Below are 27,915 nucleotides of genomic sequence, written 5' to 3'. Positions count from 1 at the left end.
CGGGCCACGCCCCTCAGTAAGATGGCGACCACCAGTAGCCCCACCCCTACCGCCTCGGTAGCCAATGAGGGAGACGCACGCGTGATTGCGCATGCGTGATGCCCCCAAGGGGGCGCGTCCAATAATGGCTTGGGGATCCCGGCGAGTAACATGACTAAAAAGAAGCGGGAGAATCTGGGCGTCGCTCTGGAGGTGAGGGGAGAAGTGGGGTGGGCCGCACCGCTGGTTGCCCACTCCCCGCGGCGGGGTAGTGGGTCGGCCCGCGCAGGTTGGAGGAGGGGCTTGAGGGAGGCAATTAAGGGCGACGCGGGTTTGGGAGACAGACCCGAGGGTCGCAAGAGGGCCCCTGTGGGTCCCTGGAGTTGAGGGACAGGATGGGGAAACCGAATGCTGGAGAGCTGGAGGGAAGGGGACCTCCAGAGTGGGAGAGACAGGGAGGTGAACGGGAGCCCCAGAGAGGGCGGGACAGGAAATAAGGAGGCCCTGGAGGAGACGTTTAATCACCCAAAAGGGGCTGGTAGTCGGAGGTGAGGGGGACCCTAGAGGTGTCGGGACGTGTAGAGCAGGGACTCTTATAGGTTAGGAGCCTATACTGTTTATTGTATTTGTAGTGGCTTAACTTTACTATGAGATGGGAAATTTTTCCTCTAGGGTACTGAAGCTTGTAGCTTGAAAATTACTTTGGGAACTTGCGGGAATTTGTAGAGAATTGTGGAATGGTGATGTTCCCAAATTGCTTAAAAATAATTTGCTGCGCCCTGGTGGGTCTGCTCAGTTAACTGGAATGTCCTACCTAAACCAAAAGGTTGTGTTTGATTCCCAGTCAGGGCACATATGGGAGGCAGTCGATGGATGTTCTCTCTCCCTCCCTCCCCCTTCCTCTCTCTAAAATCAATAAAAAGTCCTCAGGTGAGGATTAAAAAATAGTAAGAATAATTTGGTGCATACGGAAGGGAAAGAAAATTAATGCATGGTGAGCAACGGCTATATGCTACTTTGTCTGCATTCTCAGTTAATCCTCACTACAAACCTGTGAGATTTTTACAGATGAAGAAACTGAGGTGTCGAGTAGAGCCAAGGTTCAAGCGGTGGAGGAGCTGAGAATCAAGCCGGTGATTTGTCTTCTAGTGCATCTTGTTTCCAATGTGTTACAGTTCCCTTAGATCACCTCCCAGATGTTACAGTTCCCTTAGTCACCTCCCAGAGGTTCCATCCCTGGTCAGGCGCATAGGGAGGCAACCAATCAATGTTTCTGTCCCACATTGATCTCTCTCTCTCTCTTTCTCTCTCTCACACACAATGAAGAAAATATATCCTTCTGTGAGGATTAAAAAAAGAAAGAAAGAGGGTAATAGACTTCTTGAGCTTACTATCAGTTTAGTGCTTCTCAAACTTAAGGCTGCATTAAGAATCATTTGTAGAGCTTTTTACAGTGGAGAGTTGAATTCTCCCCCACCTGGAGTAATTCATTACGACTTGGGTGTGTTGTATTTTTGGTGGGGTGGGAAGTGGTATTTTTAACAAATACTTTCAGGGGTTTTTAATGGATTGAGAGAGAGAGAAACATTGATTTGTTGTTCCACTTATTTATGCAATCATTGGTTGATTCTTGTATGTGCCCTGACTGGGGGAACCCACAATCTTGGTGTATCAGGATGACACTTCTAACTAAATGAGCTACCCAGCCAGGGCCAAATAATTTGTTTTTAACAAGCTACACACACCATGCTGAAGCAGGAGGTTTTAGTACCACCCCTTGAGAAATAACAGCCTACTTGGTAGGAAAAAAAGGTTGATGAAAATATGAATCTCCTCTGAAAGAGAATAATAGATGGTAAAATGAGAAGCACTATGTAGTGGGAAGAGTATGGACTTTATAGTCTGTATTAGGATATGATAAGCTGCTATAAAAGAAACTTAAAAGTCAGTGGTTTCAAGAACAAGAAAAGTTTTTTTTCTAACATGCTAGAGCAGGGATGGGCAGACATTGTCTCTAAGGTTCAGATAGTAAATATTTGAGACTTTGTGGGCGATATAGTCTCTGTTGCAACTACAGTCGATCCTCATTATTCATGGAGTCTGTCTTTGTGAATTTGCCTACTTGTTAAAATGTATTATTTGTAACCCCAAAATTAATACTTGCAGTTATTCATGGGCAAACTCAAAGCAGTAAAAATTTGAGCTCTGACCAGTGTGGCTCAGTGGTTATAGTGTCGCACCGAGGGGTTGAAGGTTCAATTCCTGGTCAAGGGCATGTACCTGGGTTGCAGGTTCGATTCCCTCCTGGGCAGGTGCAGGAGGCAACCAATCGATATGTCTTTCTCACATCGATGTTTCTCTCCCTCCCTCCTTTCCACTTTCTCTAAAAAAAAAAAAATCAATGGAAAAAGTATTCTTAGGTGAGAATTAACCAAAAAAAAAAAAATTTAAAAAATTGAATCACGTGAGGGCCATGTATCCCCCTAAGGCTGAAGAGGGCAGTGTTCTGCCTTCTTATTTCAATTTTTTTATGATAAACAAGTGTCCTTTTTGTGGTCTATTTAGTGCCACATTTTTTGTAATTTTGTGCTTTTTGTTGGTCACTTTGTGGTTTAAAATGGCCTTCAAGTGTAGTGCTGAAGGGCTATCTAGTTTTCCAGAGTGCAAGGAGTCTTCATGTGCCTTACAGAGAAAGTGTGTGTGTTACTTTGTTCAGGTCTGAGTTATAGTGCTGTTGGCTGTGAGTTCAATGTTAATGAATCAAGAGTATATGTTACATTAGGTCTTTTGAAACAGAAACACACACAAAACAAGGTTTTGTATTGATCAGTTGATAATGTTGTGACCAGAGGCTCACAGGAACCTAACCTGGTTCAGTATTTGCTAACCATTTTCAGTGGCAGCTTTATAGAACATAACTACCACAAATAACATGAATCAACTATACTCAGGCTGTCTTAGCACAAAAGCAGCCAGAGATAGTATGTAAATTAATGGGTGTGGGTATGTTGCAATAAAACTTTATTTACAAAACAGGTGGTGGGCCATATTTGGCCCATCAGCTATAGTTTGCCAAGCCCTGGTCTAGAGTACTAGGACAGTAGTGGTTCTGCTGTATTCCTTCCATCTTGTGGCTCTGGGACCTTGTCACCTCATGAATGAAACCAGGCCGCACCCCATTGATGTGTCCACTGGCAGGGAAAGAAAGAGTAAAAGAAGCACACCCACTGTCTTAAGAGTACTGGGCCTAAAGTGCCCACTTTCCATTGGCCAAGATACAAGCTAAGAATCGAGGCCTCACCTAACTGCAGGGGGAGACTGGGAAATACATTCATTAACTAGGAGGCCACATGCCCAACTACAGCTTGATTGCTGTGGAAGAAGGGGCTAGTGTGTTTTCGTGGACATCCCACAGTCTACAGATGGCAACTTAACTCACAGTGTGGTTTTGAGGATTAAATAAGAAAATCTATTTAAAGTGTCTAACACATACCTGATGGTGGTGTGATCAACAAACAGTGCTCTTTATTAGCAGCCTTTGTGGTTCTTTTGCATCTTTTTATCATGGCTACGTCAACTCCCTTGTTTGGACTTTAGTTTCCTAATCTGTAACTTCACTAGGGGTTACAGACTCACTGTTGTCCAAATACAGATGACAGATGCCTGTTGTTTGGCTGCCGTGGTTTTAAAAGTGTTTTGAATTTGGTGGGGCATATGCTCTAATACCACCTTATACCAGTCATATTTGCCAATACTTTTTTTTTTTTACATATCAATACCAATATAGATATTTACATTTGCCATCGTTATCTCTAGGGTTACTTTTTGCTTGGATATTATAAGAGTTGAGAACTGTAACTGCACCTTAGAAAAAGTTTGGCATCTGGCTGTCTCTTCACCTTGTTCCTCCTTTGTCCTCAATGGGTCTGAGTATTGAATGTTCACTGATGCTCAGTAGCAGTAGATACTGTCCTCATTAAAAGGCGTGTGCTTAGAGCCAATGAAGTGGTGATTTAATCAAAAATGTTTGTTAATCTGACGAGAGCAATAAAACCCCCGCAAGTGAGTGATCTCAGCACCTGCAAAGAGTCTCCACTTGTTGTAATGAAGCAATTACAGAGCAGGCGGCACTCACCCCAAGGGCTAGCTGGGCCAGCTGTACCAGGCAGTCACCTCCCAGGACAACCAAGGCACCTCCTGTCCTCCCCCTACTCATGGCTCCTCTCAAGACCTTTTTATCCAACTCATTTGACATCTTGTGAGATTTCAGAGTTGGAAAAAACTGGCTATGAGTTTTAGCTTCTGAGAGTTAATTCTGAATTGCAAGAAAGAATTACAATTCAGACAAGAAATCACCATCTCTGGTACTGATTTTAATATTGTGTGGGAGGAGGGGGAAGTTGTATTTCAGTCTAAACTGATAGGCAGATTCTGGCTGAGAGAAAGGTTGCATTTCAGTCTAAAGTGATAGGATTTTGGCTGATGTAAAACCTGTTTATGTTTTTAAGTCTCTGATAGTAATGAGCTGTTACTTGGTCATTGTGCTTTTCTTTTGAAGTTGGACCATTCAACTTGATGTCTGTAGATGTTTCAACAGCCAGTTGTCTTAACAGATGTGCAATGTCTTAGCTGACATCTTAAAGGAAGTACTTGGTTGGATCTGTTCCCTAGTACAAAATCTATCAGTTTGGAAAGCTTTTTGCTACAGGTTACAGAAAACTGACCTCAGTTTTGTTTTGTAAACAAATAGGAGTATACTTTTTCCCCCCGGTCGCAGGAAATTTGGAGGTTGGTGGCATTGGTTCAAAAGCTCAGCTAGGTCAGGGCTGGTATTTCTGCATTCTCTTAGCTGTTTCCTCATAGTCACAAGATAGCTGCCCAAGTTCCAGTCAGCATATCCAACTTTAAATGAGGAAGAAGGAGAAAGGAACTATAACACTCTTTGTCCCTTTTATAAGCAAAGCATAAGCCCTGCCAGGAATCTCCTAGACTTCTGGAACATCTTATTGGCCAGAACTGGGTCATGATCACTGCTAGCTGCAATGAGGCTGGTAAAGCATCTGTTGAGCTTTTCTAATTTCTGTAGTGGACTTGGGCAAAGGAGAGATTGGTAGCCGATGCTGTGTTGGCCAACTAATAGTATCTGCAATAGGGAATAAAAGTTAATGGGAGTCGTTTAAAATTTACTGGAATCCATATCAGAAAAAGAGGCCCAGATCAGTGACGATTAGGTTGAGGTGGTGGGTTGAGAGGAGAAAATGGCCTAGACAGGATGAGCACCGGAGGAAAGGAGGCTTCACACTTTAATTATTTGTTTAATGCCAGCGCTCCTGTTGCCGTAAGCTCCCTGAGGGGAGGGAGGGGCAGAAGCCCTAAGTGTGGATGAAGTCAGTCTGAGTTCTGGAGCCGGCTGTGACGGGAGCCTACCAGTTTTCTGAGACAAGGGCTACAAGCAGCTCAGTGGACTGTCAATAAATATTTACCTAGTTGGCTTGAGTGGCTAGAGGAGGCACTTGAACCCTTGTCTCTGACATCTGGGCCCAGTTGAAGGGCTTGCTGATCAGAGGTTAGGAGGCCACAGTGGAGCATGCAGTTGAGGCTGCCTTGCTGGGGTGCTGCCCAGCCAGGGGCTGGGAGAAAGGCTTGCAACATGCGGAGACTGTTCAAGGGCCGCTGACCATTAAATGAGCCTCACCTGCTGCCAGGCGCAAGCGACAGGTCACCACTGGGCAGGTGATTTCTCTCGGCAGCCTGTGTCTGGCTCCGCTCCACTTGACGGGGGTCAGGAGACTAAAACCTCATTACCTAACACGGCTGGATGTCAGCATGTGTGGAGTGGCTGTTTGCCAGCATCTTAATTAATGAATTCATAAGGCGCGGGGTGGATGCCAGTTCTTGAAAAATGCTTCCAGCCTTTCAGCGATGAAGAAGCTTTTGCTAATTTATCAAAAAATATATTTGAGGAAAGAAGAGAAAACAAACCCCAAACAATGTTTTGGCCAGCGACAGATGAAGGCTTCAGGCAGAGAGTGAGGTGTCTTTCCTTGCAGTTGCTCGGCACGCGGGAAGGTCTCAGGATGTCTCGGAGCTGGCATGGGTTTCAGCAGGGCCCCTCGTGTTCTTGACCCAGGGCAAGGGTGACTCTCCAGAGAAATGACAAGCCCTTGGGCTCTCTGCTTTTCCTGAAAATTGCTCATTGATTAAAAACTGGAAAGGTTGCCTGCTTCATCTGCTCAGCGTGGGAGAGGAACTTCTCACAGGGCCTGATGCTTTGGGGAGCCATGGGTGGAGGTTTTTCTTTTCTTTTTTTTTCTTTTTTAAAAATATGTCTTTATTGATTTCAGAGAGAGGAAGGGGAGGGAGAGAGAAACATCAGTGATGAGAGAGTCATTGATCGGCTGCCTCCTGCACACCCCCCACTGGGGACCGAGCCTGAAACCTAGGCATGTGCCCTGACTGGGAATCGAACCGAGATCTGGATCATAGGTCGATGCTCAACTGCTGAGCCAGGCTGGCCAAGCGGTGGAGGTTTTTATGCCCCCACAGAGCCCTATGAGCCTCCTCCACAGAAAAACACCCCTTAAATAGTGTCAGGGTAATAGTGTCAGAGTGGGGTTTGAAGCCACTCACCTGAAAAATTGAGGCCCATGACTCCCATGTGACTTGGCTACGTGGCCTAAAGGCCCCAGATGGAAAGCCCCAGCGCTCTTGCCAAAGGCCATCTGGGCAGGCAGTCCGGCTTCTTTACCCATTATAATAAACACCCCGGGGCCTCCCTGACGTGTGAAAATGAGTGGATTTCCAGAAATCCAGTTCCCAGGCTGCTTGGACTGGAGATGAAACAGATGACATCACTCCCAGGCTGTGCATTAACAGGTGAAAAGAAAGGCTTTGATACCCACTGGGGAAAAAGGGCTTATCAGGCCCACTGGCACGCCTTTTCCTCCAAACTGCATCTGGTTTGATTTTGTTGTTAATTGAATTTATTGGGGTGACGGGTTAATAAAACCATACAGGTCCCAAGTGTACAACTCAGTAAAACATGATCTGCACACTGGAAAGGGGGTTGGAGGAGGTGGAAGTGGGCAAACTGGGTCTCTTTTGTGTGAATTTTGGAAGGTGCTTTGGTAGTTTACGCAGTTTCGGGGAGGGTGCCTGGGATGCCTGGAGCTGGAAGTTGGAGGATAATTGCCTTCACGAAGACAGATGCTCGGCTCCCGTCTCACTGTCTCCAAGCAGACAGATTTCAGTCAGGTTCTTCCCTCACAGAGAGTATCTGTTATGTGGACAGAGACCAAGCAAAGCCCTGTACAAGTTTATTCAGAGTAGAGAATCTGTTGAAGCCAGATCAGCAAGCTTAGATGGACTTTGACCAGGATGTGGAATGACTGGTCCACAGAACCCTTCTTTGTCACGAAATCCCTTCTTTTTCATGAAAAGTTTTAAAGAAAGTGCATCAGCTTGGAGCAGAAAAACCCAGATTCAGAGCCTACTTCCACTTCCCAATTACATGACTTTGGGCAGGTTGCTTAAAATCTCTGTGCCAGGTGTTTGCTCCTCTGTAAAATGGGGGCAGTCCCTTCCTTGTAGAACTGATGTCCACCTTGGGTAGCATATGTGAAGCTGCCCACAAGCTGCCTAGCCCGGGCTATAAGGAGTAGAGGTTGCATTCAGGAGCTAAGAGTGGTTGAGGGCCCAGTGGCCCAGTGCCAAGCCCTGAGGGTGCCTTCTGCCCTTTCCCAGAAGAAAGTCTGGCCCTAGACAGTGGCTACTTAGGGAGTGGGCAGGGAGCCCCTCCCAGACTGTCAAGATGATCACGGGAGCACCACTTAGCCACCTTCAAGAGGGGAACCTTCCATAGTGGAGCCACAGCCTGTGGCTCGTTCTTGTCAGCAGAATAAAAGCTGCATGTGAAGCCCTGGCAGCAGCCAGACCTGGAGCAGGTGCCCGTGGGGCCTGACCTCACCAGTGTGCTGGGCAGTTTGTGCATGAGCTGGCACTCATGTTTCTTGCCCCCAAAGAGGTCTCATTGAGGACTTTAATTCCAGAAGGCTCCATACTCCTGAAAAGTTGCCTCATGGGGATTTGAGACGAATTTTACAGTTTCTCTTAACACAGTGGTTTTATGGCATATGGGACCCCAGGGAGACTTCCCTAAAGCTCTGAGAATAAGGTGTTATTCCCCAAGTCAGGTGGCAGAGGGGATTTTGCTTAGCTGGCTCGGGGTTACTGAGCTGCCAGCAGAGCACCACGAAGCATAGAGCACTCAGAGCTGCATCTGGAGGAGGGGCCCTCGAAGGCCACAGGGGAGTCCCTTCCCCTGACGACTGAAAATGAAGAGCCCCACTTGGCTGGGGTTGCGGCCCATGGTGACCTTGACTGTGGGGCTGATTTCAGATCTTGACATTCTTCTGCAGGAAACATCCCTGCCTCTGTGGAGACTCCTTGGCCTTATACTTCTCACTGAGCCTGCTCTTCAGCTCCCTCTCGAAGTCACCCACCAGGCACTGATTCCCCAATTTGTGTTTGGATAAGGGCAGTGGTTCTGCCGCAGAATTACTCATGGGCCTTTCCCGTGAAGTACAGACTTCCTGGATCCTGGCCCCACGCCTCCCCTGGGACCATCAGCTCCCTCCTCCTTGAGGGATGCTCCTTCCCACTCCCTGCCTTACCGACCTCTTTCCCTGCTTTCTCCTCCCCTCATGGCTCTGTGTCTAGGCTCAGACCAGCAGTCCCCAGGGCAGGTTTCAGCCACTGCTGGTCTCTGGGTCAAATTACAGACTTAACCACCAGGGCACCCTGCACACTCACCACCTACTTCTTGGTCCACACATGGGTTTACACACCTACCAGTCACAGTTTGCTAACTTGTAGGGAGCTCCCACCACTGCCTTTGTTGTTGTTGTTTATTCTGCACGTCTTTAAATCCTCACCAGAGGATTTATTTTCAGAGTGGAAGGGGGGGAGGGGAGAGAGAGGAAAGAGAGAGAGAGAGAGACATCAATGTGAGAGACACATCGATTGGTTGCCTCCTGCACGCACCCCAATTGGGGCTGCAGATCAAACCTGCAACCTAGGTACATGCTCTTGACTAGGAATCAAACCCTAGACCCTTTGGTGCTAGGGCTGACACTCTAACCACTGAGCCATGCCTGCCATGGCTCCACTGCCTTTTTGACTTTCGTGGGTTCCTTTGCATCCAAGCTGCACCTGTCATCTTAGTGACTTAAAGTGTTCATTTTCCCTGTATAAAAATGGGCACTTGGTCTTCTGAATATAAATGTAATGTATGGACAATTCTTAATGTTACTGTACATCCGGGGCATCTACTCTCCTCCCCCGCACTGTCTGAATGAGTTCCCTGTCTCATTCCCCATGTTGGCTGTATCCCCTTTGCCTGTAACAGTCACAGCCAGCATTGCTACCCACCTACAGCTCCAGGAAAATTCCAGCACTGGAGCCAGTGCTTGGGCCCGCCATTCTCTTCCTGCCAATTGACCTGCTATCCAACATGTAAGAATCCTCCTAGGAGCCTCCATGGCCTCCAGAGTGTAACTCTTCCCACTGGTCACATTCCTGCCCCCAGCTTAGCTGGACGCCAGGCCCCATAGAGCATGGTGTGGGTGAACCTGGGCTCCAGCTGCCATTCTATGTCTCCCCAGAGTGCCCAGACCACACCTGAGTCTGTTCTGCTCTTAGACACTGCTCTAGGCCTGTCATCCTTGGGTTCTACCAGGCCCAGCCTCTACAACTTGGCACTGGTTCCAGAGCCCCAGGTCAATCATGAGATTCCTAGCATGCATGCCCCGAGCCAGCTGGGTCGGCTGTCCTATAGAGGCACTGCTATTCTTATGGTCTACCCTGCAGGCCCCCACCCCTGCTGAGCCCTCCCCTGACTCAGAGGATGGCCATATCCAGCCAGAGCTGTTCCTCTTCTCACTGCTACAGCCTGTGACCGGGGGGGATTTCTGTCTGTCACCCCCGCCCCCCCTCCCAACTTCTAGCTCCTCTTACTCTTGCCACAAATTAACTGCTTTCTTTTTATTCCCCAAAGATCCAGTGAAAACTTCTCTGGTAATGTATCAGACACTTTCTGAACTATGTGTGTTAGGTACTCTTCAAGCACATTACACATATGGCCTCGTATCATCCTCACAAGTCTCTGAAATATGAAACTTTATTCTACGAGTGAATAAACTGAGACACAGGATTAAGGGATATGGCAAACGAGCGACAAGCTGAGGCACCTGATTACAGGCCACGCTCCATATGACCACACTTTCAGGAGCCACAGTTCCAGGCTTCTAGGCACTTGGGCTGCCAAACACATGCCCACCTCTGACCCTTATGTTCATAGACTCTTCTTGACATTTGTCTTCTTGTTCTGGTCTAACCCACGTGTCTTCTCTCCTGGGCCTGGCTACCTTCTCTGCTGCCTTCAGCCTGCCAGCAGGGAGAAAGCTAAGGACTGTAGACTTGGACCGGGAACTCTGCAGAGTGCACACTCCACATGCATGTCATTGAGTGCTGACTAAAAATCCAACTAGGGGCTTCCTTTAAGGCCCACTTTCTGGGTCTTCTCCCCCATTTCTGGGCTCATATTTTCAGCTCTGCTCTGTAGCCACCACTCCTGACTGCAGTCACAACTAAAAGATGCATCCTGACCCTCCCTCCCTGCCTTCTCTGCAGACAGAGGTCACTTGAATCTTTGCACCCATTATTATAGCTGCCCAAGATCCAGCTTCTGCTTCAGCAAATGCTGCAGAGGGTTTGCCAGTGGCGTCACCTTCTGCGGATGGGTTTGTGGCCTTCTGAAGAGCCAGCCAGCTGCCTGACAGTCTCAGCCTTCCCTTACTCAGCCCACATCAAGCAGCTAGGTTATAAAGAAGGAGAACTGCTATTTAGAAGGGAATCAGAAAGAGCTGTCAGCAGGACATAAATATTCATAGAGGGAGGTTAGAACTTGAGTCCCTAAAACCTTGATTTGTGTTCGTCCGTTTAAGCCTCATTAAAAAGTAGTAAATGAAAGTGGGGATATTCGGTGGAACTGCAGATAAATTGGGCTTGTTCAGATAAAGGCCTCTGACTGCCAGCTCCATATAGGCCCTGCCCAGAGCACAGCAGCAGATTGGCTTGGCCACTTGTAGTTTGCCAACCTCAATTTAAAGATTTTGCTTAGCATGAGTTCAGGGCCTTGCTCCGGGCCAGTTAGTGCTTGTTCGGGCACCTGATAGCCTTGTAGAGGCGTTTAGGAATGGAAATCCCTAGCCTTTTTCCTCCCAGAAGGACATGCAAACCACAGCCTGGCCCAGGGGGTGGCAAGGAGAAATCTCACCAAGGGCTAACACTTGCACTAGGTGACCCACCAAGTCCATATCTATGTGCATGTATAGTTGCTTCTCCTTCTAACTTCCAGCTTCTATGAACACAAATGGAGAGTTTCAGAAACTATTGCCACATGAGCCCTAAATCCAGCCCGGGCTCCTTGGCCCCAGCCATTCCCAAGCCTACTCTATGACTACAAAGACTGCAGTAGGCCATGCCTTCTGACCACTAAGAGGAGACAAAAGACCAGCGCTGCCTTCTAGGACAGGAGCTACAAAGTCAGGCATCCCTAGGAGCCAGGCAGGCACGTACGTGAGTGGAATGGGTCAATCTGGGCTGGACTTGAACCCCAGGCTGCAAGTTTATACCATTTGTCATTGGGGCTCTCAGAGTTTGGGAAGAAGAGGTTTGGACACACAAAGTTGGAATGACATAGTGCATGTTCAGCCTCATGAGAGAAGGACTGATTAATTTGCCAGGGGCAGGTGGCAGTACCTCTCCAGCAGAGAGGCCTCATGGAGGAGGCAGAGTTTCAAGAATTAAGCTTTATTTGGGACCCAGCCTGGAAGTCGGTACTCTGATTGGAGTTTCTACATCATGGAATGGAAAAGCAAGTCTCAGGGCTCTGAGGGGCTGGGCTGTGTGTGTTGGGATGCTGCTGTGAAGGGCAGGCCTCATGGCAGCCCGAAGCATCTGTCCTCAGCTCCAGCTCCCTAGCTCCGCAAACCATCGCATCAGACTATTGCTGTTCCCAGAGCCTGGCTCCCCAGAGCTCATTTCCCTACACCACCTATTCTAGAATGGCCTTTGGCCTCCCCAGGCACAGGCCCCATCTCCTGGTTGGGGCTCTTTCCCAAGACAGCCGTCCCTTTGGTGCCCATTAGTGGAGAAATGACACAATTAACCAGGCAATTAACTCAGCACTGTGCAGTTGCTCCCTCCCACAGGGCCCTGCTTCCGGAGGTGGAGTTGGCAGCAGGCTGGGCTGCAGGGAAGGGAATAGATGGTGTATCATCTTTGCTGGGCACTGGAATGGGCATATGGTTGATCCAGGATGGGTGCTGGCCAGGAAGAGGGGCAAAAGGCCCAGAGACTTCAAGTGCAACTCTGACACTGCCCCAGAAGACTTGCCTGGGACTCTGGGGCTCATACTTGCACTCATTGCTTACCACTTCTTCAGGGGCCACTCCATAAGGGACTGGAGCAGAGAACTAAGACCGCTAAGGAGAGAGGGGTGCTCCACTCTGACTCCTCAGAGAAATAATTCTGTTTGAGGGGCCCTTTCTCCCATTTGTGAAATAGAGGTCATATTTGCTCTCCCAGGGACATGGTGAAAATGAGTTGAGTCAGATGGAAAATTGAGCATTATGGGGCCCTCTGAACCCTCCCACCCACTGAAATCTAGGCTCCTGCCAGCAGGGCAGTGGTTCAAGAAGAACAGGCCCAGGCCCAGAGAGGTGGCCATTTAGACACATACCCGAGGACAGATGAACTTTCAAGGCCAAATACATGATACCAGGACCCAGGCTTGGATGATCCAGTCTAGTATTTTATGTGACATTTTCCCACAACTCAAATTATTTTACCAAGTACACATCTCTGAAATTATAATCAAGTCAAATGGGAAAACTGGTAACTTTGGCAACCAACCTTTGAAGCTATTTTGCCCCACAGGTTACAGCTACCTTGACGATGGGCAATACTTTTGCTCAAGAACCCAGTCAGAAAGAAGTAGAAGTGTTTTTGAGCTGCATTTTTTTTTTTTACACTCAGTACTGTTGATTCTCATGGGAGAATGTATACTCTTACAACTTATACTAGTTTAAGATCAAGTGTTACCAGTGGGAAAAATACCTGTGCATTTTTCCCCTAGATTTCTGATCGCGTATCCCTCACATGGGTGGAGGGCTGTGGGAAGGCAGAGCCCTTCCTGAAGCATTTCATTTCACGCCTGTGTGGCACGCGCCTGCCCTGTTCAAAGCTCTGGAGTCCTGTTGTGAGCCCCACTGGGGCATGTGCTGGGGAGGCTGCCCTCATCTGCCTCCAACCCATGATTTGGCCCGCTGGGTCAAGGCAGCTGTCAAACCCTGAGCAACACCCCCAGCCATTTCCAGTGGGGCTCAGGCTGTGCCATGTGGAGGTAGAGGACAGCATAATAGAAATGTTAGGGTGACAGGGGGCTCCTCTGCCCCATCCCAGAATCCTGCCTATTTTGAAAGTTGAAAGGCTCTGCTGCCATCTCCAGCTGCTGGTGTGTGTTTCAGATCGATGGGCTGGAGGAAAAGCTGTCACAATGTCGGAGGGACCTGGAGGCTGTGAACTCCAGGCTCTATGGGGCGGAGCTGAGCCTAGAGGCCAGGTAATGCTACTGTCCCAACCCCCGCCCTTCTTCAGCCCTTCATATCTAACCTGGGCCCTGGCTTGAGCTATTTCCCCCCCTCCACCTGCCGCCAGAGACCTGGGCCCTTATCCAGTTTGCCCTGGTATGCCAGCTGCACCTCGGGTGGGAAGGAAAAGGGCTTGAGCCATAAAACTCCTTCCCTCTCACAGGAAGTCTCTGGAGAAGGAGAAAAACAGCCTGATGAGCAAAGCCTCCAACTATGGTAAGAAAGTTCCCTTCTGTTACTAGCCCTCCCCTCCAACCCCAGGGTCAGGAGGGACAGACAGCCCAGGGGGCCCACAAAGTGCCGGATCCAGGAGGTTCTTCAGGAGGGAGTCAGCCTCCAAGAGGTTACAGGAACTCAGTATAGGCCTGGAGGAAGAGCAGGTGTATTCCTTTGTTCCAAGGGAGATCAAGAGGCATATGGGTCTGTTCTTCCTGGGATCAAGGGGTACGAGGGTAGTCAGATCCAGGAGAGATTCTCACATCCACCCTGACTTGAGAGGTCTGTTTTCCCTGCCCCCTCCTCCCAGACCTCCACTCCCCCCAGAAACCATGTGATGGGAGTGAGGACCTTTGGGGCCCATGGTGAAGTACAATAAGCCTCCCATTTGGGGGCCCTGAAAGGCTACTGGAGTGGAGCAATGCTGCCACCTTCTGGGCACCGGGGGCACAGCCAGGTAGGCCCTGGGAAGGCACCGAGCTAGAGGGCAGCTGCTGGGTCTACCACCGCCCCCTTCTGCCACCCTGCCCCTGCTGGCCTGGGATGAAGATGGTCTGCAGATGCTCCTCTGACTTGTCCTGTTCTCCCAGAGGGGCCAAACCTGGCCAAGAACTAGCCCAAAACAGTCCACATGGCAGGGAACCTTCCAGAGGGACCAGTCTGAAGAAACACTAAGCGCAGTGCATGTGCGCACTTCCCCTACCTGACCCTGGACTGAGTCTGGCCTGCCTAGAGCTGGTTTGCAGGTATCTCCCTGCTTCCTGCTCCCTGCGTGGGACGCCAGTTCCCCCTCCAGCCTAGCAATTTCCACACAGAAGCGCAGCATCCCACTGGGACAGTGTGGCTGTAGAGGGCTGGCTTCCTCTAAAGGTGAGCCCGACTACCTCATGGCACAAACTGCCTCCTCTTGGCATCCCTCATTCGTAGGCTGGGCATCCAGCAGACACTTGGTGATGCCATACCACCACACAGCTGGGCTTTCACATGGGGCCTTTTTGGTGACCCCTCACACGTTCCACCCTCGACTTCAACTGCATTTGAAGAGAAATGGTTGAGCAGAATTGAGTGTCGGGACTTTTGGGGGCTGGGATCTGTAGCCAAAAGGTTGTGAGGATCAAGGAGTCATTTTCATGGATGAGGAAGTAGCTGGGAGGACACCTGGGCCCTCAGCAGTGCATGTACCCATTTGTGGAAGAGGGAGAGACAGAGGCAGATGAGAACAGCAGATGGGCCTAATGACCTGTCCAACCCCATTTCCTCCCAGAGAAGGAGCTGAAGTTGCTTCGGCAGGAGAACCGGAAGAACACACTGCTCTCTCTGGCCATCTTCGTCATCCTGAGCCTCATCTATGCCTACTGGACCGCATGAGCCTGTGATTTCTCCAGTCAGCAACCTGGTCACAGCCAAGCAGGCCCTCAGGCCTCTAGAGGACCAAGGTACAGGGGCATGTCTACCCCACCCAGACACTGGGGCAGAGCTTCCTGTTGGCCCAGCCCCTCCGCCTCCTGGTCCTAGTCTCCAGGACTTTGTGCTGGCTCTTCCCTTAGCCCAAGGGAGAGGTAATAAAGAGCACCCAGGCTGCTGTGTGCTGAGTAAATGTCATGGTCTGACTGCGGCTGGGGGGGGGGGGGGGGGGGCGCAGCACTGGGGCAGCACTTAGCAATTAAGGGAGAAGAGATGTTCAAGGGAAAGCTCTTGGCTTAGAACTCAGAAAGAAGGGGGGCTGTGAAGGTGAGCCCCCAGCTTAAATAAGGAATAAAGAGACAATGGGAAGCATTCTCCAAGGCAGAACTACACTGAGAGCCATTTCCAGGGCTTGGGCATTGTGCCATGTGCCCTGTGCCCACCGCCCCCACCAAGCACTCTGTCTTGCCCTCTACTCAGTGCCACTGCCTGCAACTATGGCAGAAAAAAGGTAGCCTGTGCAACGAAGGGTAACCAGGGACTTGAAGTGGTTGCTTGGCAGTCCCACCGAGGCAAGGAGTTAATCCGTCTTAAACAGGCAGGCAAGGCTGGCGAGGTCTGGCGGAGTGAGTGGGCAACAAGAGCCATGGTAATGACCAGACTTACGGTGACAGTGACCAGTAAATCAGGTGGGGTCTCCTGGGAGAAGCAGAAGAGGTAGGGCCGACCGGAGGGGGAGGCAGGAGCCACACACACAGACATCACATGCTGCTCTGAGCACATCGCCCAACTCTACTTCCTACACAGAGCCCAGGAGTCCCAAGTGGGAGGCTAGAGCAAGGGAGAGAACAGGGCAACCAAAAGGGTGAAGGGCTTAGGAGCTGAGATCACCCCAATCAAGTAAAACACAGAAAGGAGCCCTAGCAGGTTTTGCTCAGTGGTTAGAGCGTCGGCCCGCAGACTGGAGTCTTGGGTTCGATTCTGGTCAAGGGCACGTACCTCGGTTGCAGGCTTGATCCCCAGCCCCAGTTGGGGCCCGTGCAGAAGGCAGCCAATTGATGTCTCTCTCACACTGATGTTTCTCTCCCCACCCCCACCCCTTTCCACTCTCTGAAAAAAGGCAATGCAGAAAATATCCTCTGGTGAGGATTTTTTTAAAAAACATGGGAAGGAGTTGCCTTGGGAGCTCAGGGAAGGACCCATGAGGCCAGGGTGAAGAACTCCTGGAACAGAGCAGAGGTGCCATCAGCACCTGCATGTCCCCCACCCCCAAGCACAGGCCCCAGTGCAGGCGCAGAACAGAGGGATGCTGGCTGGGGGTCAGCAAAACCATCTCTCCTTCCCTCTCCCCCTCTAGTCTAGTGGTACTAATTGGTCTGACACCTCTGTTATTTTAGTCACACAGACTGATCTTGGATTGTCACAGTATCACCAGAGTGAGCCGTGTGATTTATGTAAGGGGGAAAGTGCCTCCCTACCCTGCTGGGCTGTAGGTTCATTCATCCTCCAGTCCTGGCTTCTAACAGGAGCTGCATAATTTCCCGACTTCCTTGGGCCCCTCTCTGGCAGCAAGCAGCAGCTCTGGGAGCCCTGAGCTTGGACAAGGCTCTGATTAAACAAACCCTCGCTTCTCCCCTCTTCTTTCAGCACAGCTTCTTCCCCTTCACCTTCAGCCCAAGCTGTTTTATCCAAGCCAGTTCCAGACCACAAAGTACCGAGGACAACCAGCAGCAGCCCCAGCACAGAGCCACACAGGCATTAAAAATATGTTTATCTTTAATGATCCAAGATTTTGCAAGACACACTGATATACCCAGAACTGGGTGGAAATACAGCATTTTAGCAGTGCTGCTGCCAACCCGGGGGTGGGGGGTGGGGGGGACTGGATGTTGGCTGGAGACCCACTCCCACCCCAAGGCCGAGCAAATTCCAACCTCACAGGGAGCCCTATCTCCATGGAAACCAGTCTAGCATTGGGATGGGGCCCTGGGGAGCCTGTATGAATATCTCTGATAGGTATTTCCCATTAAAAACAACCACTAGTGCCCTCCCTACAGAAAGCTACTGCCCAGCTTCCCTCTTCCCCCTCTGCCACCACCAGAGGAATAGTGTGACCATAAAATGACAAAAGTGACTGTACCCCCCTATTGGCGAAGAAAAAGGGGGGGAAGGGTAGCAAGGTGGCTGTGATAAATGAGGGTGCCATGATTGCCAGAGAGCTGGGTGCGACCCAACCCCAGAGGTACCCTCTGTTGAAGTGGGGGCACTGCTGCTGGGCATAGAAAAAGGCAGGGCTTCGAGGGTGCTTCCTCCCCTTCTAGAGCTGCCCAAGGTTCAGGTCAAAAGGGGATGGGGCCCAGGAAGGCTCTACCACCCCAGGAGGCAGTCACATGCACTACCAAAGACAGTGCTGTTTGCATCCTGATGTGGTGTCAGGGACATGGGCCCACACACCTCCCTTCCCGGCCTGCGGGACTGTCAGAGGTCTAGGCTGAGAACTCCAGGGAAGACCAAGACAGGGTGGGGGACAAGACAAGAAAATCTTCTCCAACTTGGCATCGAAACAGAACAAGGTCAAAGAAACAAAACCTTGATTTATACAGGAACTGCTCCTGGCCAGCTCACGCCAGTGGGCCTTCACCCACTCAGGGTTGGCCCAGTAAAAAGCTGGGCAAAGCTGGGGCCCTCAGGGCAGTGCACAGAACTCAGAAAAGTGAGTCTACAGGAGAGAAGAGCAGAGCAGAGCTAAAGCCCTGCTGCTCTCTGACACATCCTCCGCCGGCCCCACGGGCCCTGGGCCCTGACCGCACACCCGCCGTAGGAGCAGCGTCTTTCAGGCTGAGTCTTGGCAGGGGAGACAGTCCCAGGCAGGTCTCCAGGGAAGGAAGTCTAAAAGGTGTCCCAGAAGGAACACGTGAGTGTCCTCTGAAGGCCCACGACTGAGCTCTTCAGGGGAGATGGACAGGAGACCACCCACCCCCCATAGAAGGAACCAGTACTGTGGGCCCAGGCAGAGCACCCTGACTCTCAAAGACAGGGCAGTCAGCTGGAGTGGGTGTCCCTGGGCCCTCAGGCGCTGTGCGTCTGGATGAAGGAGAGGACATCCTCCTTGGACAGCTTGTCCGGGTCCTGGGGCTTCTGGGAGTCATGTACACGGATGCCATCCCCCCATTCCCAGAAGAGCCGGCCATAGTAGCAGATGCTGGGGAGGAGAAAAGAAGTCAGAGGGCTACACCCAAGCAGAGCAGGACCAAGAGATCACCACCCCACCCCTAGCAACTGTGGCTTAGGGGACGAGTGTTCCTGGGGGGGGGGCTTCCCATCCAGGACCCCCAACCATCACAGCGGGTCCTGTCATCACTATGAATGATGCCACTTGAGGGTTTTCCCTCTGGCAGCCAAAACCCCAGAAGGCTCCAGCTCTTCCTCCTCACCTCCTAGGACCCACTTTCCCAATAAACAGCTGCAGCTGATTGCATCCAACTGGATTTCTACAATTGCCCATATTCCTGGTTTATCTGTCTGTGCTGTTCTAATGGAACAGTATTCATGTGGTGACAGAAATTAGTGTCAATTTCTAATTTTAGGCACATTAGGGCTACTAGTGGCTGTTGAAACCTATGTTCAACAATTTAGCAAATGAACACTGGGTCCTGAGACAAGGGACAATTGGGACCCTGAGTTCTGAGGGGCAGGGCTGTGGGTACTTCGTGTTCCCAACATTAGGCCAGTGTCAGTCATGGAAGCAGTGGCTGCTCCATGGGGCAGGTGTCCTGCCTAAATCGGACCCTTCCTGGAACCCAGGACCCCCAACCATCACAGCATGTCCTGGTATCACTTCTCTCACTGAGCTTACTACCCAGGCCCAGCCACACCCTGGAGGGGCCGCCCTCTGCACCCTTGTGGGGAGGAGCCTGGCCCTTGCTCAGGGGAGCCTGTGCATGGGCAGCAGTCGGTTTCAGGATCCGGGCAACGCCTGGCATCCTGGCAGGAGTACCTGGGGCTACTGAGGGGCAGGCCTGGAGGAAAGCTACTTACTGAAATGGGGCGATGGCTTCTGCAGGGAGCTCATAGGTAGAATTCTTGGTTTTCTTGTTGTAGAAGAACTTCCTCTTAAAGCTTTTGCTGAATCCCATGGTCCATGGCTCTGCCAGAGGAAGAAGAGAAGCCCAGAAAGGACACGATACCCATGGGGGAACAGGTCAGGCCAGCGCAGGGGCCTGCCTTCCTCCACTCCCATTCTTCCTTCCCCTCCCCCAAAGCACAGGCAGAGAACAGCCTGTGAGGGTGCAGCCTTCATCACCAGCCCACAGGGCTCTAAAGGACAACTAAGGTAATTACTTAACAACCCTACCCAGTACTGTCAACCTGTACCAGGGCAACATCTCTGGGACCCTGGCAGAGGGAGCAGGACTCTTAACCAGAGGGCTCTGAAGAAGGGGGTTCTACAGGGGGTGCAAATGGCCAAGCTTGACTTTCTAGATCTGCCGCTGCCCTCTGAGAACCTCCTCTTCCTGCCATGCATATATGAGTTGGGCTCCTCTCTTCCCAGCCCCAACTGAACCCCCAGGACCCACCAAAGAACAGAAGAGGCTCAAGGCACACAATCCCCCCTACCATACACCCCAAAGAAATGCCAGCCTGGCTGCTACCCACATTCGTGGGAACTCTTAGCTCTGGCGCAGGCAGGATCTGGGCCAGTCACCCTGACTGAGGGAGGCAGGGACAGGGAAGTCACTCATCACCCACCATTCACTGTCCGGACGATGTAGAGACCAGTGGGCACAAAGTGCCGGTCGTCCCGTCCTGTGTAGCTGAGCTTCGGTGTGCCACTAGAGCCCTTGATGATCTTCATCTCCAGCCTGATTTCCCCAAGCAGGCATGCAAACAGGAAGTGTGAGTGTGTGCATGAGAGACAGCCCTAACATTAGTCTCTTGCTATTATCAAAATCACATCAACACAGTATTTTATCTCAGTTCAACCTAAGAAACTGAGGCAGAGACATGAGTAAACTGCTCCAAGCCACACTGCAAGGGAGTCAGTACAGTGCTGGGTTCAGAACTCAGGCTCTGAACTCCCAACTAAGCAATGGAGGCAGGGGAGTGATCGCTGCTGTTGAAGTTTCAGGGTGACACCAGTAAGCATAAGATCTGACACCACAGGTGCCACTGGGTCTACAGTCCACCACCCATGGCATCACTGTGGCCAGTAAAGAGTTAACATGAGGACATTGAGAGCTGAAGCCAAAGCAGGCGCACACCCAGGATGAGACCCACAGGTCTGAGCACCCCCACAACAGCTAAAAATCCAAGAAAGCAGTTATGACCCCCTCCCCCTCCGGGCTCAATCTCTCTGTCAGCACCAGGAGCTGGGATTTATAGTGTTTCAAGCAGCTTGCTGCTCTGCCCCTCACAGGGACAATCGTAACTATTACAGCATCAATGAGCCCGTATTTCTGCCTGACACACACCCGCCTGCTCCCCTCCTGACAGGGTGCTGAATCAGCTCTCAGCCGGGGGCTCTTGGCTGCAAGTAGAACCACACTGCACAGAGGCAAGGGAGGTAGGGCGGTAAAGGCAGCTGCCAGGGCCCACTCACCACCCACTCCAATCTCTACAAAAAACAGCAAATCCTAGCCACTGCTATGCCCCCACTTCAACTCAAAACCTGAGCTACACTGGTTGAGTCACTCACCTGACAAAAATCTTCTCCATTTCCTCCAGCCTGTACACCTCCTTCACCCTGAGGGTAGAGGGATGGAGAGAACAAAGGCTTCCTGGGGGGACATTTTTGTCCACACAGCAGCTGGTAGTCAGGAAGCTGTGCCTGTCCTTGTCCTCTGCCTCAGGCCCCGGCACCACCCAACCCTTCAAGAACAGGACCCCCCAGCCTGTCACACTGCTGTCCTAGGCAGTCAAACCCTAGGTTTCAGAGTGTCCAGCATCCTCTCTGGCCCACCCCCAGGCAACTGGGAGTGCAACTATGGTTATGGAAGATGGGAGGGAGTGGAAGGGCTGGCAGACATCCCACCCCAGTTCGTCATTACTGTTACCAGAGGCCAGAACACCAGGGTCCAGGCTCTTGCCCATGTCTGACTACATGGACTTTAGGCCTTCCTGTAGCAGTTACTTCCAAATAGTCCTAACAGGCCTGTTACCATAGGGGGCAGGGGGTGTCCTCCTCGGGATGCAGCCCTCCACCTGGGCACTGCCCTGGGAACTGCCACTGTGGAAGGTCCTCAGAGACCCAGCAACCAGACCACTAGCAGCGAGGCAGGGTCCCTGGGAGCTGCCTCTCAGGACTAGGCAGACAGGACATTTGCAAGCACAGAAAGAAAACTGCTTTTAGACTTTCAGGAGACATCTATAAAGTGCATTCTCTGGGTTTAATTTTAACTAAGTTAGTTCATATTAAAAAGAATAATAAAAATGATTTTGATACAGTATAAACAGGCATCTCAGTCTCTAGTCATATGAGGCCCAGAGGTAATAACTTCAGACCTTGGCCCAGCAATGAGAAGTCTGTTCTCCATCTGTCTGCTCCCTGACTGTTGTCACCCTCCTCTCCTCCCTCAGGATCCTGGGGCTTTCACACAACCAAACACGGCAACAAACCCTGGCCTTCTTCCGGAGCACCAAGCTCCCATTCCCTCAAACCACCCTTCTCTTTTTCATGTTCAAAAACTCCCATTCCCTCAGGACCCTTTTCTCACTGGAAAAAAGTGAAAAGGCCAGGTGATATGCTAATGATGCTCAAGTGTCAATGTGTGGCTCATAGAGGTATGTAAGCACTCAGCACACGCATCTTAAATGAGGACACCTAACCCCTAGAAATGACTCCTGTGAAGGTTCGTCCACCGTGACAGGCAGGATGAGGAGTTACTCTGGGGAGAAGGAGCCACCTACCTAGCACCCTCAAATCACTTATCAAGGGCAGTGTTATCGCTGACACCAACCTCACCTGGTCCCCTCCACTGAGCCCTCCCATCCCCGACAGGACAGGGAAGGAGGCACTGGCCAGAAAAAAGCAATGAGGAAGGGGATTTGGGGAGGGAGAGATGATATGCTCACCTGATGGGATTCATGTCAGGCCGACTAGGCTTGGAAACAGCTTTCACAAATTTCTCAGCAAGCTGAATTCTACAACCCAAACAGAATCACTCAGACATAAGGTGCCTCCAGCCGCACCCCTGCCCCAGGGCATTTGCACGGCACCAGTGGAGAACACTTCTGAACCCACAGCAAAACTGCTCCAAGAGAAGCACTCAAGTCCCATAGGAAACTCCCCCTGCCCCTCTCCACTGACGTCTTTATGCATGCCCTCTCCCTCTCTCTGAATTCTGATCTCTAATTTTGCCATATCTTGGTTTTCCTGAAGTGTATCTTCAGCTGCACTCAGGCCCCTCCTGCAGAACTTCAATGTCATCTTTATTGTGTCTGTTCTATCGCCCCAACCCACAGATACCATAGTACACTCACTCAGATGAACCAACTTAGGAGTGACATCAGCATCATGGTGAAAGACGTCCCTCCTTTTGTCCCTCCCTCCTTTTCAACAAAAGTGCCTCTATGGGAGTTGTGGCATCCAGATGAACTGACTTCAATGGGACTACCCAAGCATAAGACATGTACTTTAGAGAAGACCCTCCTCCTCCCTACAAGGTTACCCTCTTGTTCAACCTTAACACAAATTATCCCCTGTGATCTGAACAGTTGTAGCAAAATAGGATTGTGCTGGTATCTATGGCCAGCAAGGCCCAAGCCCTAGCAAACTCTGAATTGCCAGCACCAATTTCTCACCCTGCCCTTGGAGCCAGCCCATGGATGGAGGAAGGAAACTCTAAGGATGTCCATAAGCAGAGAAGGCCTGGGAGAGGGGCCAAGCCTCGGAAGCTGCTGCCACAGAGGTGCCCCAGCCCACCCCACCTCCCTCCCCCAGGGCCCAGATCAGACCGCTGGTTAAAGTGCTGTTCCCGCACGTCGCTGCCATTCAGCACAAGGACATCGAGGATGTGGATCGCACTAATCTTCCGCTGGGCCTTCCCCTAGAAAGACAAATACACTGCCCACCCTGCTAGGCATCGGCCTGGAGCCCACTCTGTCCACCACTATACCTACAGCCAGGGCAGGAACGGCCCTAAACACACGATATTTCTTTTGCTTCCCTCCCAGCTGATTCTCAGCACCAGACTAGCCCGGGCTTCTGAGCATGCAGAGATCTGAGGCTCTGGGTGATGAGCCCCCCTGAATCTCAAACCCAGTGAGACTGCCGTCATGGTGCTGTAGCCAAGGGCCTGGCTTCTTACCCTTGCCAACTGTTCCCACTGACTGTTCTGAAAGTCACCCATATGGCTATAGCATCCAAAGCTTGTGGGAAAGTTGCTTCTTTCCAAAGGTTAAAAACTAAATCAGCTAAAAAGTACCCAGCAGGCCCACTAGGGCCCTCGATGCAGACATGACGGAGGTTTCCTCCTTCGCACATGGAGACTGTGGTCCTTCCTACAAACATACCATGTCAACTGCTTGAGAGGAAGGAGTAATTACCATGCCTTCCCCTAACCCTGGGCCCGTCAAGCACCATATACACTGTAACCCAGTTAACTCCAGGAAAAGGGCCAGCTCCACTGTGCCCCTGTTCCTAGCTGGCAGGGCCAGCACACATGAGCAGAACCACCTCTGACCTCCCCTTTGAGCTCATGGACAATCTCCACAGAGAGCAGAGTGTCCCTGGGTAGCTCTGTCTTCAGGTCCAGCTTGACCCAGCGGTCTGACTGGCGGCCATCCCATGTGTAGATCTGTGATTTCTGTGGGCAGAAAGAAAGGGCTGGGTCACGTAGGCATGGAGATTGAGGGGTGAAAGGCTCAGTTCTTAAAAGGGGTTTTAGTTGGTGGCTACAAGCTGATGGGGCTTGGAAATGTCAGAAAAAGATGTCTAGAAGAGATCAGTCGGTCATACTTCAATGATAAGCTAGTGGTGTCCTCCACGGCCTCAGCAGAAGAGAAGTAGAGATCGGCTCAGTCCAGGTGTAGGGAACAGACCCAGGGCACCATTCGAATGGCTAAGTCCATGACTAGTACCCTCAAGAAAGATGCAGGTCAGTGTATATGTCTGAGGTGGGTTTGGTAAAGGGTCCAGAGAGCAGAAGGGGCAAGAGAAAGTAGCAGAGAAAAAGATAAAGAGTGAGAGAACACAGAAAGTGAGGAAGAAGAGATAAAATTATATAGAAAGACAAATCAGAGTCGGAAGAAAGCAATGACAACTGTACCCAATCAAGTTACAGAGAACTGCCAAGGATGTCCTTCAGCTCACTTTAGACTCAAGGGCCAAGAGTACAGACAGGTAGCGTCTTTGCAAGAAAATATTGGGGGGGGGGGTTGCAAAGTAACGGCTGCATGGGCTGAAGCCAGATTAGCCTGCTGACCATCCTACTGGCCTAGGAAGCTCCATGTAAGAAGTGGCAGTGTCCCCTTTAGCAGTGCAGGGGTGACTAAGCACATGCATAAGTAAATGAGAGAGAGAATGAAAACGCTTGGCTGACTCAGAGAAAGGAAGTGAAGTTTCAAGAACTACCTTCCTGGGGTCAAAGCCCAAGTCCCTTGGTGCCAAGAGAACATGCACTGAGTGGCAGCAACTGTCCAGATCCCCAAAGATAGAGGCAAGGTTCCACCACCCCTCACAGGGTAGGGAGCCAGCGGCAGACTTACCCCCAGGCCAAGGAGGAACTTCTGCTCACTGCCAGACACCATGCAGCGGTAGTCGAGCACTGGACGGATCTTCTCCAAGGTTTTGGAGGTGAGCAGCGTGGGCTTATAGCTGAAGATGTCAATCTCAGTGCCCTGCAGCCCCGGGTCAGAGAAAACACGGCTGGGTTGGGGGAAGGGACAGGCACTCAGTATGTGTGCCTGTGTGGGAGTGGGGCAGGCTGGGAGAGGTAAGGGACAGGAAGCACATGCTCTCTGAAACATCCCCCGCACCGTAGCTCTCCCTAACCAAGCACTAACTGGGGTCGAATTCCATCTGCCTGGACTGTTCCTTTAGGACCGATCAGGGGAGGCTGGGAAAGGAAACACCACCAAGTCTCCAAGTACAGATCGATGTGCTGAGCTATAAGGAAATGTCACCAGAATATAAAAGCCACCCCCTTCAATAAAACTGAAGGCAAGGACTCGCCAGGAGTCAATTTGAGAGCAATTAAGTGATCTCTCTACCCCATTCAAAAAAATGGACACATGCTATTCTTTTGAGGCCGTCTTCAACCTCATTCCCAAAACCAGCACAGTGGCCCATGACCTGGGCCAGATTTAAACGAAACCCAGGGAAAAGCTGGACGTCAGGTGGTAGAAAAAAATAAGGCAGAAGAATTCCAAGGACCAGCTCACCAGAAACAAGACAGGGAGCCTAGGGTCAGGCCAGACCCATTGCAGAGCTCTCCTGGCAGCCCCTCTTGCCCTCTGCCCAGCCCCCCTGCCCCAGATCATCCCACACTTCATGTCTCCCCTGCAGGCAAATCTCAGGGGACCCTGACCTTGCCAGTGACAATCTGCACCATTGTTTGGACGGCAGGAATGCTGAGCACAACATATCTCAGGACAATCTTCAGGCAACCTAGTGGGCTCTCCGGGAACCCAATACCCTACATCACAGGGTCCCACCTCAGCCTGCCCCTCACAGCCCAGTGGTGCTGCACAAGACCTCTGGAGGCCGGGCATCTGGGGTCTAGAGTTAGGGCTAGAGTTAAGGCTCTCTAACATCTTATTTTCACCAGATACCAGACTTACCTGGATTAGCTCAAAGAATTTAGATTTCGGGTCTGAGGAAGAAGGAGCGACTCGAGCCTGGTCTGGGATCTGAAAACAGACAGCAATGAGCTTTGATTTTCAAAGCTTTTTACCAAGGCTGTGTTACTCTATGTAGGCGAGGGGATGGGTCAGACTGGGGAAGAGGAAATGGCATGTGGCACAGGGGGCTAGAAAGGGGGGGGTGGAGGTGGATAATGCAGCCACTCCTCCCCTTCAGGCCCTGGTGGCACACACCATGGGCCACTTCCCTTCCTCTGGGGTTGTCTTTAGTCAGTGTTGCTACTCAGGGCCACCAGCAGCAAAATGAGGCCAGTTGACCCACCACCCTTATCCTTTATGACCCAGCTGCAGGGCCGAACTGGCAGTGAAAGGGCCAAGGAGGTAACATCCAGCACTGCTGAGACTTCCAGCTCTGGTAGGCAGACATTTTCATGGGGTGGGAGACCTTAAGGTGACATGGCTGGGAGTCAAATCTATTCTTCTCTACAGCTTCCCTGCCCTGGAGCAACAATGGACTGGGGTTGAGATGCTCACCCCCCAAAGACGGAGGCACTGTTTCCGGATCTCTGCCTGCCGAGGCTCATTCAGGCTCCTGGTAAAATGAAGCCAGCAAGATTAGAACCTGCATGAGGTACAAGGAGTGTGCCTCCTGGGCACCCCTCAGAACCCGAGAGAGAAGCCTGCGTGAATGAACATGTGCACCCGGAGGCCGCGTTGCCATCAGCCCCGAGTACTCATCACACTCCCATGGCTCTGCCCCTTGAAGATGGGAGTTGAGATGTACACAAAATGGGATGACCTCCCCTTACTGCTACAAAGGGAAAGGAGGAGGCTACCCTCCTGACCCCTGGATGCCAGGCTTCTTCACACGCCCTTCCTGCAGTGACCCAGCGGTACATTCTGGCTCCTCCTCTGCTGACACAGGCCACAGTAAGCCCGTCCCAGTGGACATCACTAGCACCAGGAAGCTGAATTAGCTTAAGCTTGCCGCGACACAGGTTTGCCCTCAGCAGTCCTAGCTTTCCTCTCTGATCACTTTTTTCTGTGTCTCCTGAGTTATGTATTCTACACCCTCTGATACACTGTTAACTTCTCCTGCATCCTTTCCCTAATACTCTCATCTTCTCAAGGACATCATAAAGTCTTTGAGGGCGAGATTCGTGCCAATGCTTCTCTGGCATCCTTCACAGACCACAGCAGAGTAGGAGATAAAAGAGTACATATTTTTAAATGTTTGTTGGAATGAAATAAACAAAGTGCTCAGGGGAGGAACAAAACGAAGATATTCCCTTGAAGAAGGTGAATTCTGGAAAGTGGGTAAGACTCACGTGTCTTGAACAAAAGCATGGATTTTGGCCAGAGCTTTGATCTGCAGACTACAGTGGCTAGAAGGTAAGGGGGGAAAAAAAAAAAGATCTCAGAAGGATTACCAAAACAAATAGCCCAAAGATATTAGGACAGTGAAGTTTAGCAGGAGCAGTGACCATCTATATTTGGGGGAAGGGCTGGAGAGTTGAAAGACAACCCCCTCAACCACATCCCAAAGTACAGTTACATGGGAGAAATAAGTCAAACCCTTCATACACTCAGATCCCAAGTCCTGCTATAAGGAGGGTTCTGATCCCATCCTTACTAACGTAAAAGCAGTGGTGAACTGATTCTAAATAAAGCAACAACAAAGCCCAGACCCACTTCACAGACCCTACACTAAAAGCTGCCCTTTCTACTCTAGTCTCCACTGTTCTTTTACACACACTGTCTGGCATTTAATAAAAAAGCAAGAAAATGTGACCCACTGACGAGA

The 27,915-nt window shown here is 50.9% G+C and overlaps 2 protein-coding genes across 5 annotated transcripts in view; one reads left to right on the top strand and one right to left on the bottom strand.

Annotated features, from left to right (window-relative positions):
* Positions 1 to 117: 117 nt before the first annotated feature.
* On the top strand, positions 118 to 27,780 carry CCDC167 (coiled-coil domain containing 167). 3 transcript variants are annotated; one of them, XR_001604049.2, is made up of 5 exons: positions 135 to 192; positions 13,569 to 13,663; positions 13,855 to 13,907; positions 15,172 to 15,343; positions 26,601 to 27,780. XR_001604049.2 is itself a non-coding variant. In XM_016223731.2 (4 exons), the coding sequence occupies exons 1-4, from the start codon at positions 151 to 153 to the stop codon at positions 15,273 to 15,275; spliced, it is 294 nt and encodes a 97-aa protein (XP_016079217.2). In that variant the 5' UTR covers positions 118 to 150; the 3' UTR covers positions 15,276 to 15,371. The 3 variants fall into 3 exon arrangements, 1 of the variants encoding a protein (XP_016079217.2); XR_001604050.2 differs by lacking the exon at positions 26,601 to 27,780 and adding an exon at positions 16,959 to 17,006; XM_016223731.2 differs by lacking the exon at positions 26,601 to 27,780 and having other exon boundaries at positions 118 to 192; positions 15,172 to 15,371.
* CMTR1 (cap methyltransferase 1) overlaps positions 17,070 to 27,915 on the bottom strand; it is a 49,135-nt gene continuing 38,289 nt past the window's right edge. The window contains exons 13-23 of one of the 2 annotated variants that reach the window (XM_016223730.2): positions 27,440 to 27,496; positions 26,646 to 26,703; positions 26,091 to 26,159; positions 25,017 to 25,148; positions 23,993 to 24,115; positions 23,265 to 23,356; positions 22,383 to 22,451; positions 21,007 to 21,054; positions 20,061 to 20,173; positions 19,350 to 19,458; positions 17,070 to 18,513 (exon numbers count right to left, since the gene is read on the bottom strand). In XM_016223730.2, coding sequence (XP_016079216.2) covers positions 18,381 to 18,513; positions 19,350 to 19,458; positions 20,061 to 20,173; positions 21,007 to 21,054; positions 22,383 to 22,451; positions 23,265 to 23,356; positions 23,993 to 24,115; positions 25,017 to 25,148; positions 26,091 to 26,159; positions 26,646 to 26,703; positions 27,440 to 27,496 — 1,003 coding nt within the window. In that variant the 3' untranslated portion in view covers positions 17,070 to 18,380. Of the gene's footprint in view, positions 18,514 to 19,349; positions 19,459 to 20,060; positions 20,174 to 21,006; positions 21,055 to 22,231; positions 22,452 to 23,264; positions 23,357 to 23,992; positions 24,116 to 25,016; positions 25,149 to 26,090; positions 26,160 to 26,645; positions 26,704 to 27,439; positions 27,497 to 27,915 lie in introns of those variants that run through there. The other variant, XM_087817369.1, reaches the window with a different exon arrangement.

This window comes from Miniopterus natalensis, chromosome 5, assembly GCF_054644295.1.
Source record: "Miniopterus natalensis isolate mMinNat1 chromosome 5, mMinNat1.hap1, whole genome shotgun sequence".
In the NCBI taxonomy this organism is placed as follows: domain Eukaryota; kingdom Metazoa; phylum Chordata; class Mammalia; order Chiroptera; family Miniopteridae; genus Miniopterus; species Miniopterus natalensis.
This window is presented reverse-complemented; position numbering and strand designations above follow the sequence as displayed.

Coding starts and splice junctions, on each gene's coding strand:
- CCDC167 (XM_016223731.2), top strand. CDS start 151: ATGACTAAAAAGAAGCGGGAGAATCTGGGCGTCGCTCTGGAG. Junction 193..13,568: donor ATCTGGGCGTCGCTCTGGAG/GTGAGGGGAGAA, acceptor TGTGTGTTTCAG/ATCGATGGGCTGGAGGAAAA. Junction 13,664..13,854: donor GAGCTGAGCCTAGAGGCCAG/GTAATGCTACTG, acceptor TCCCTCTCACAG/GAAGTCTCTGGAGAAGGAGA.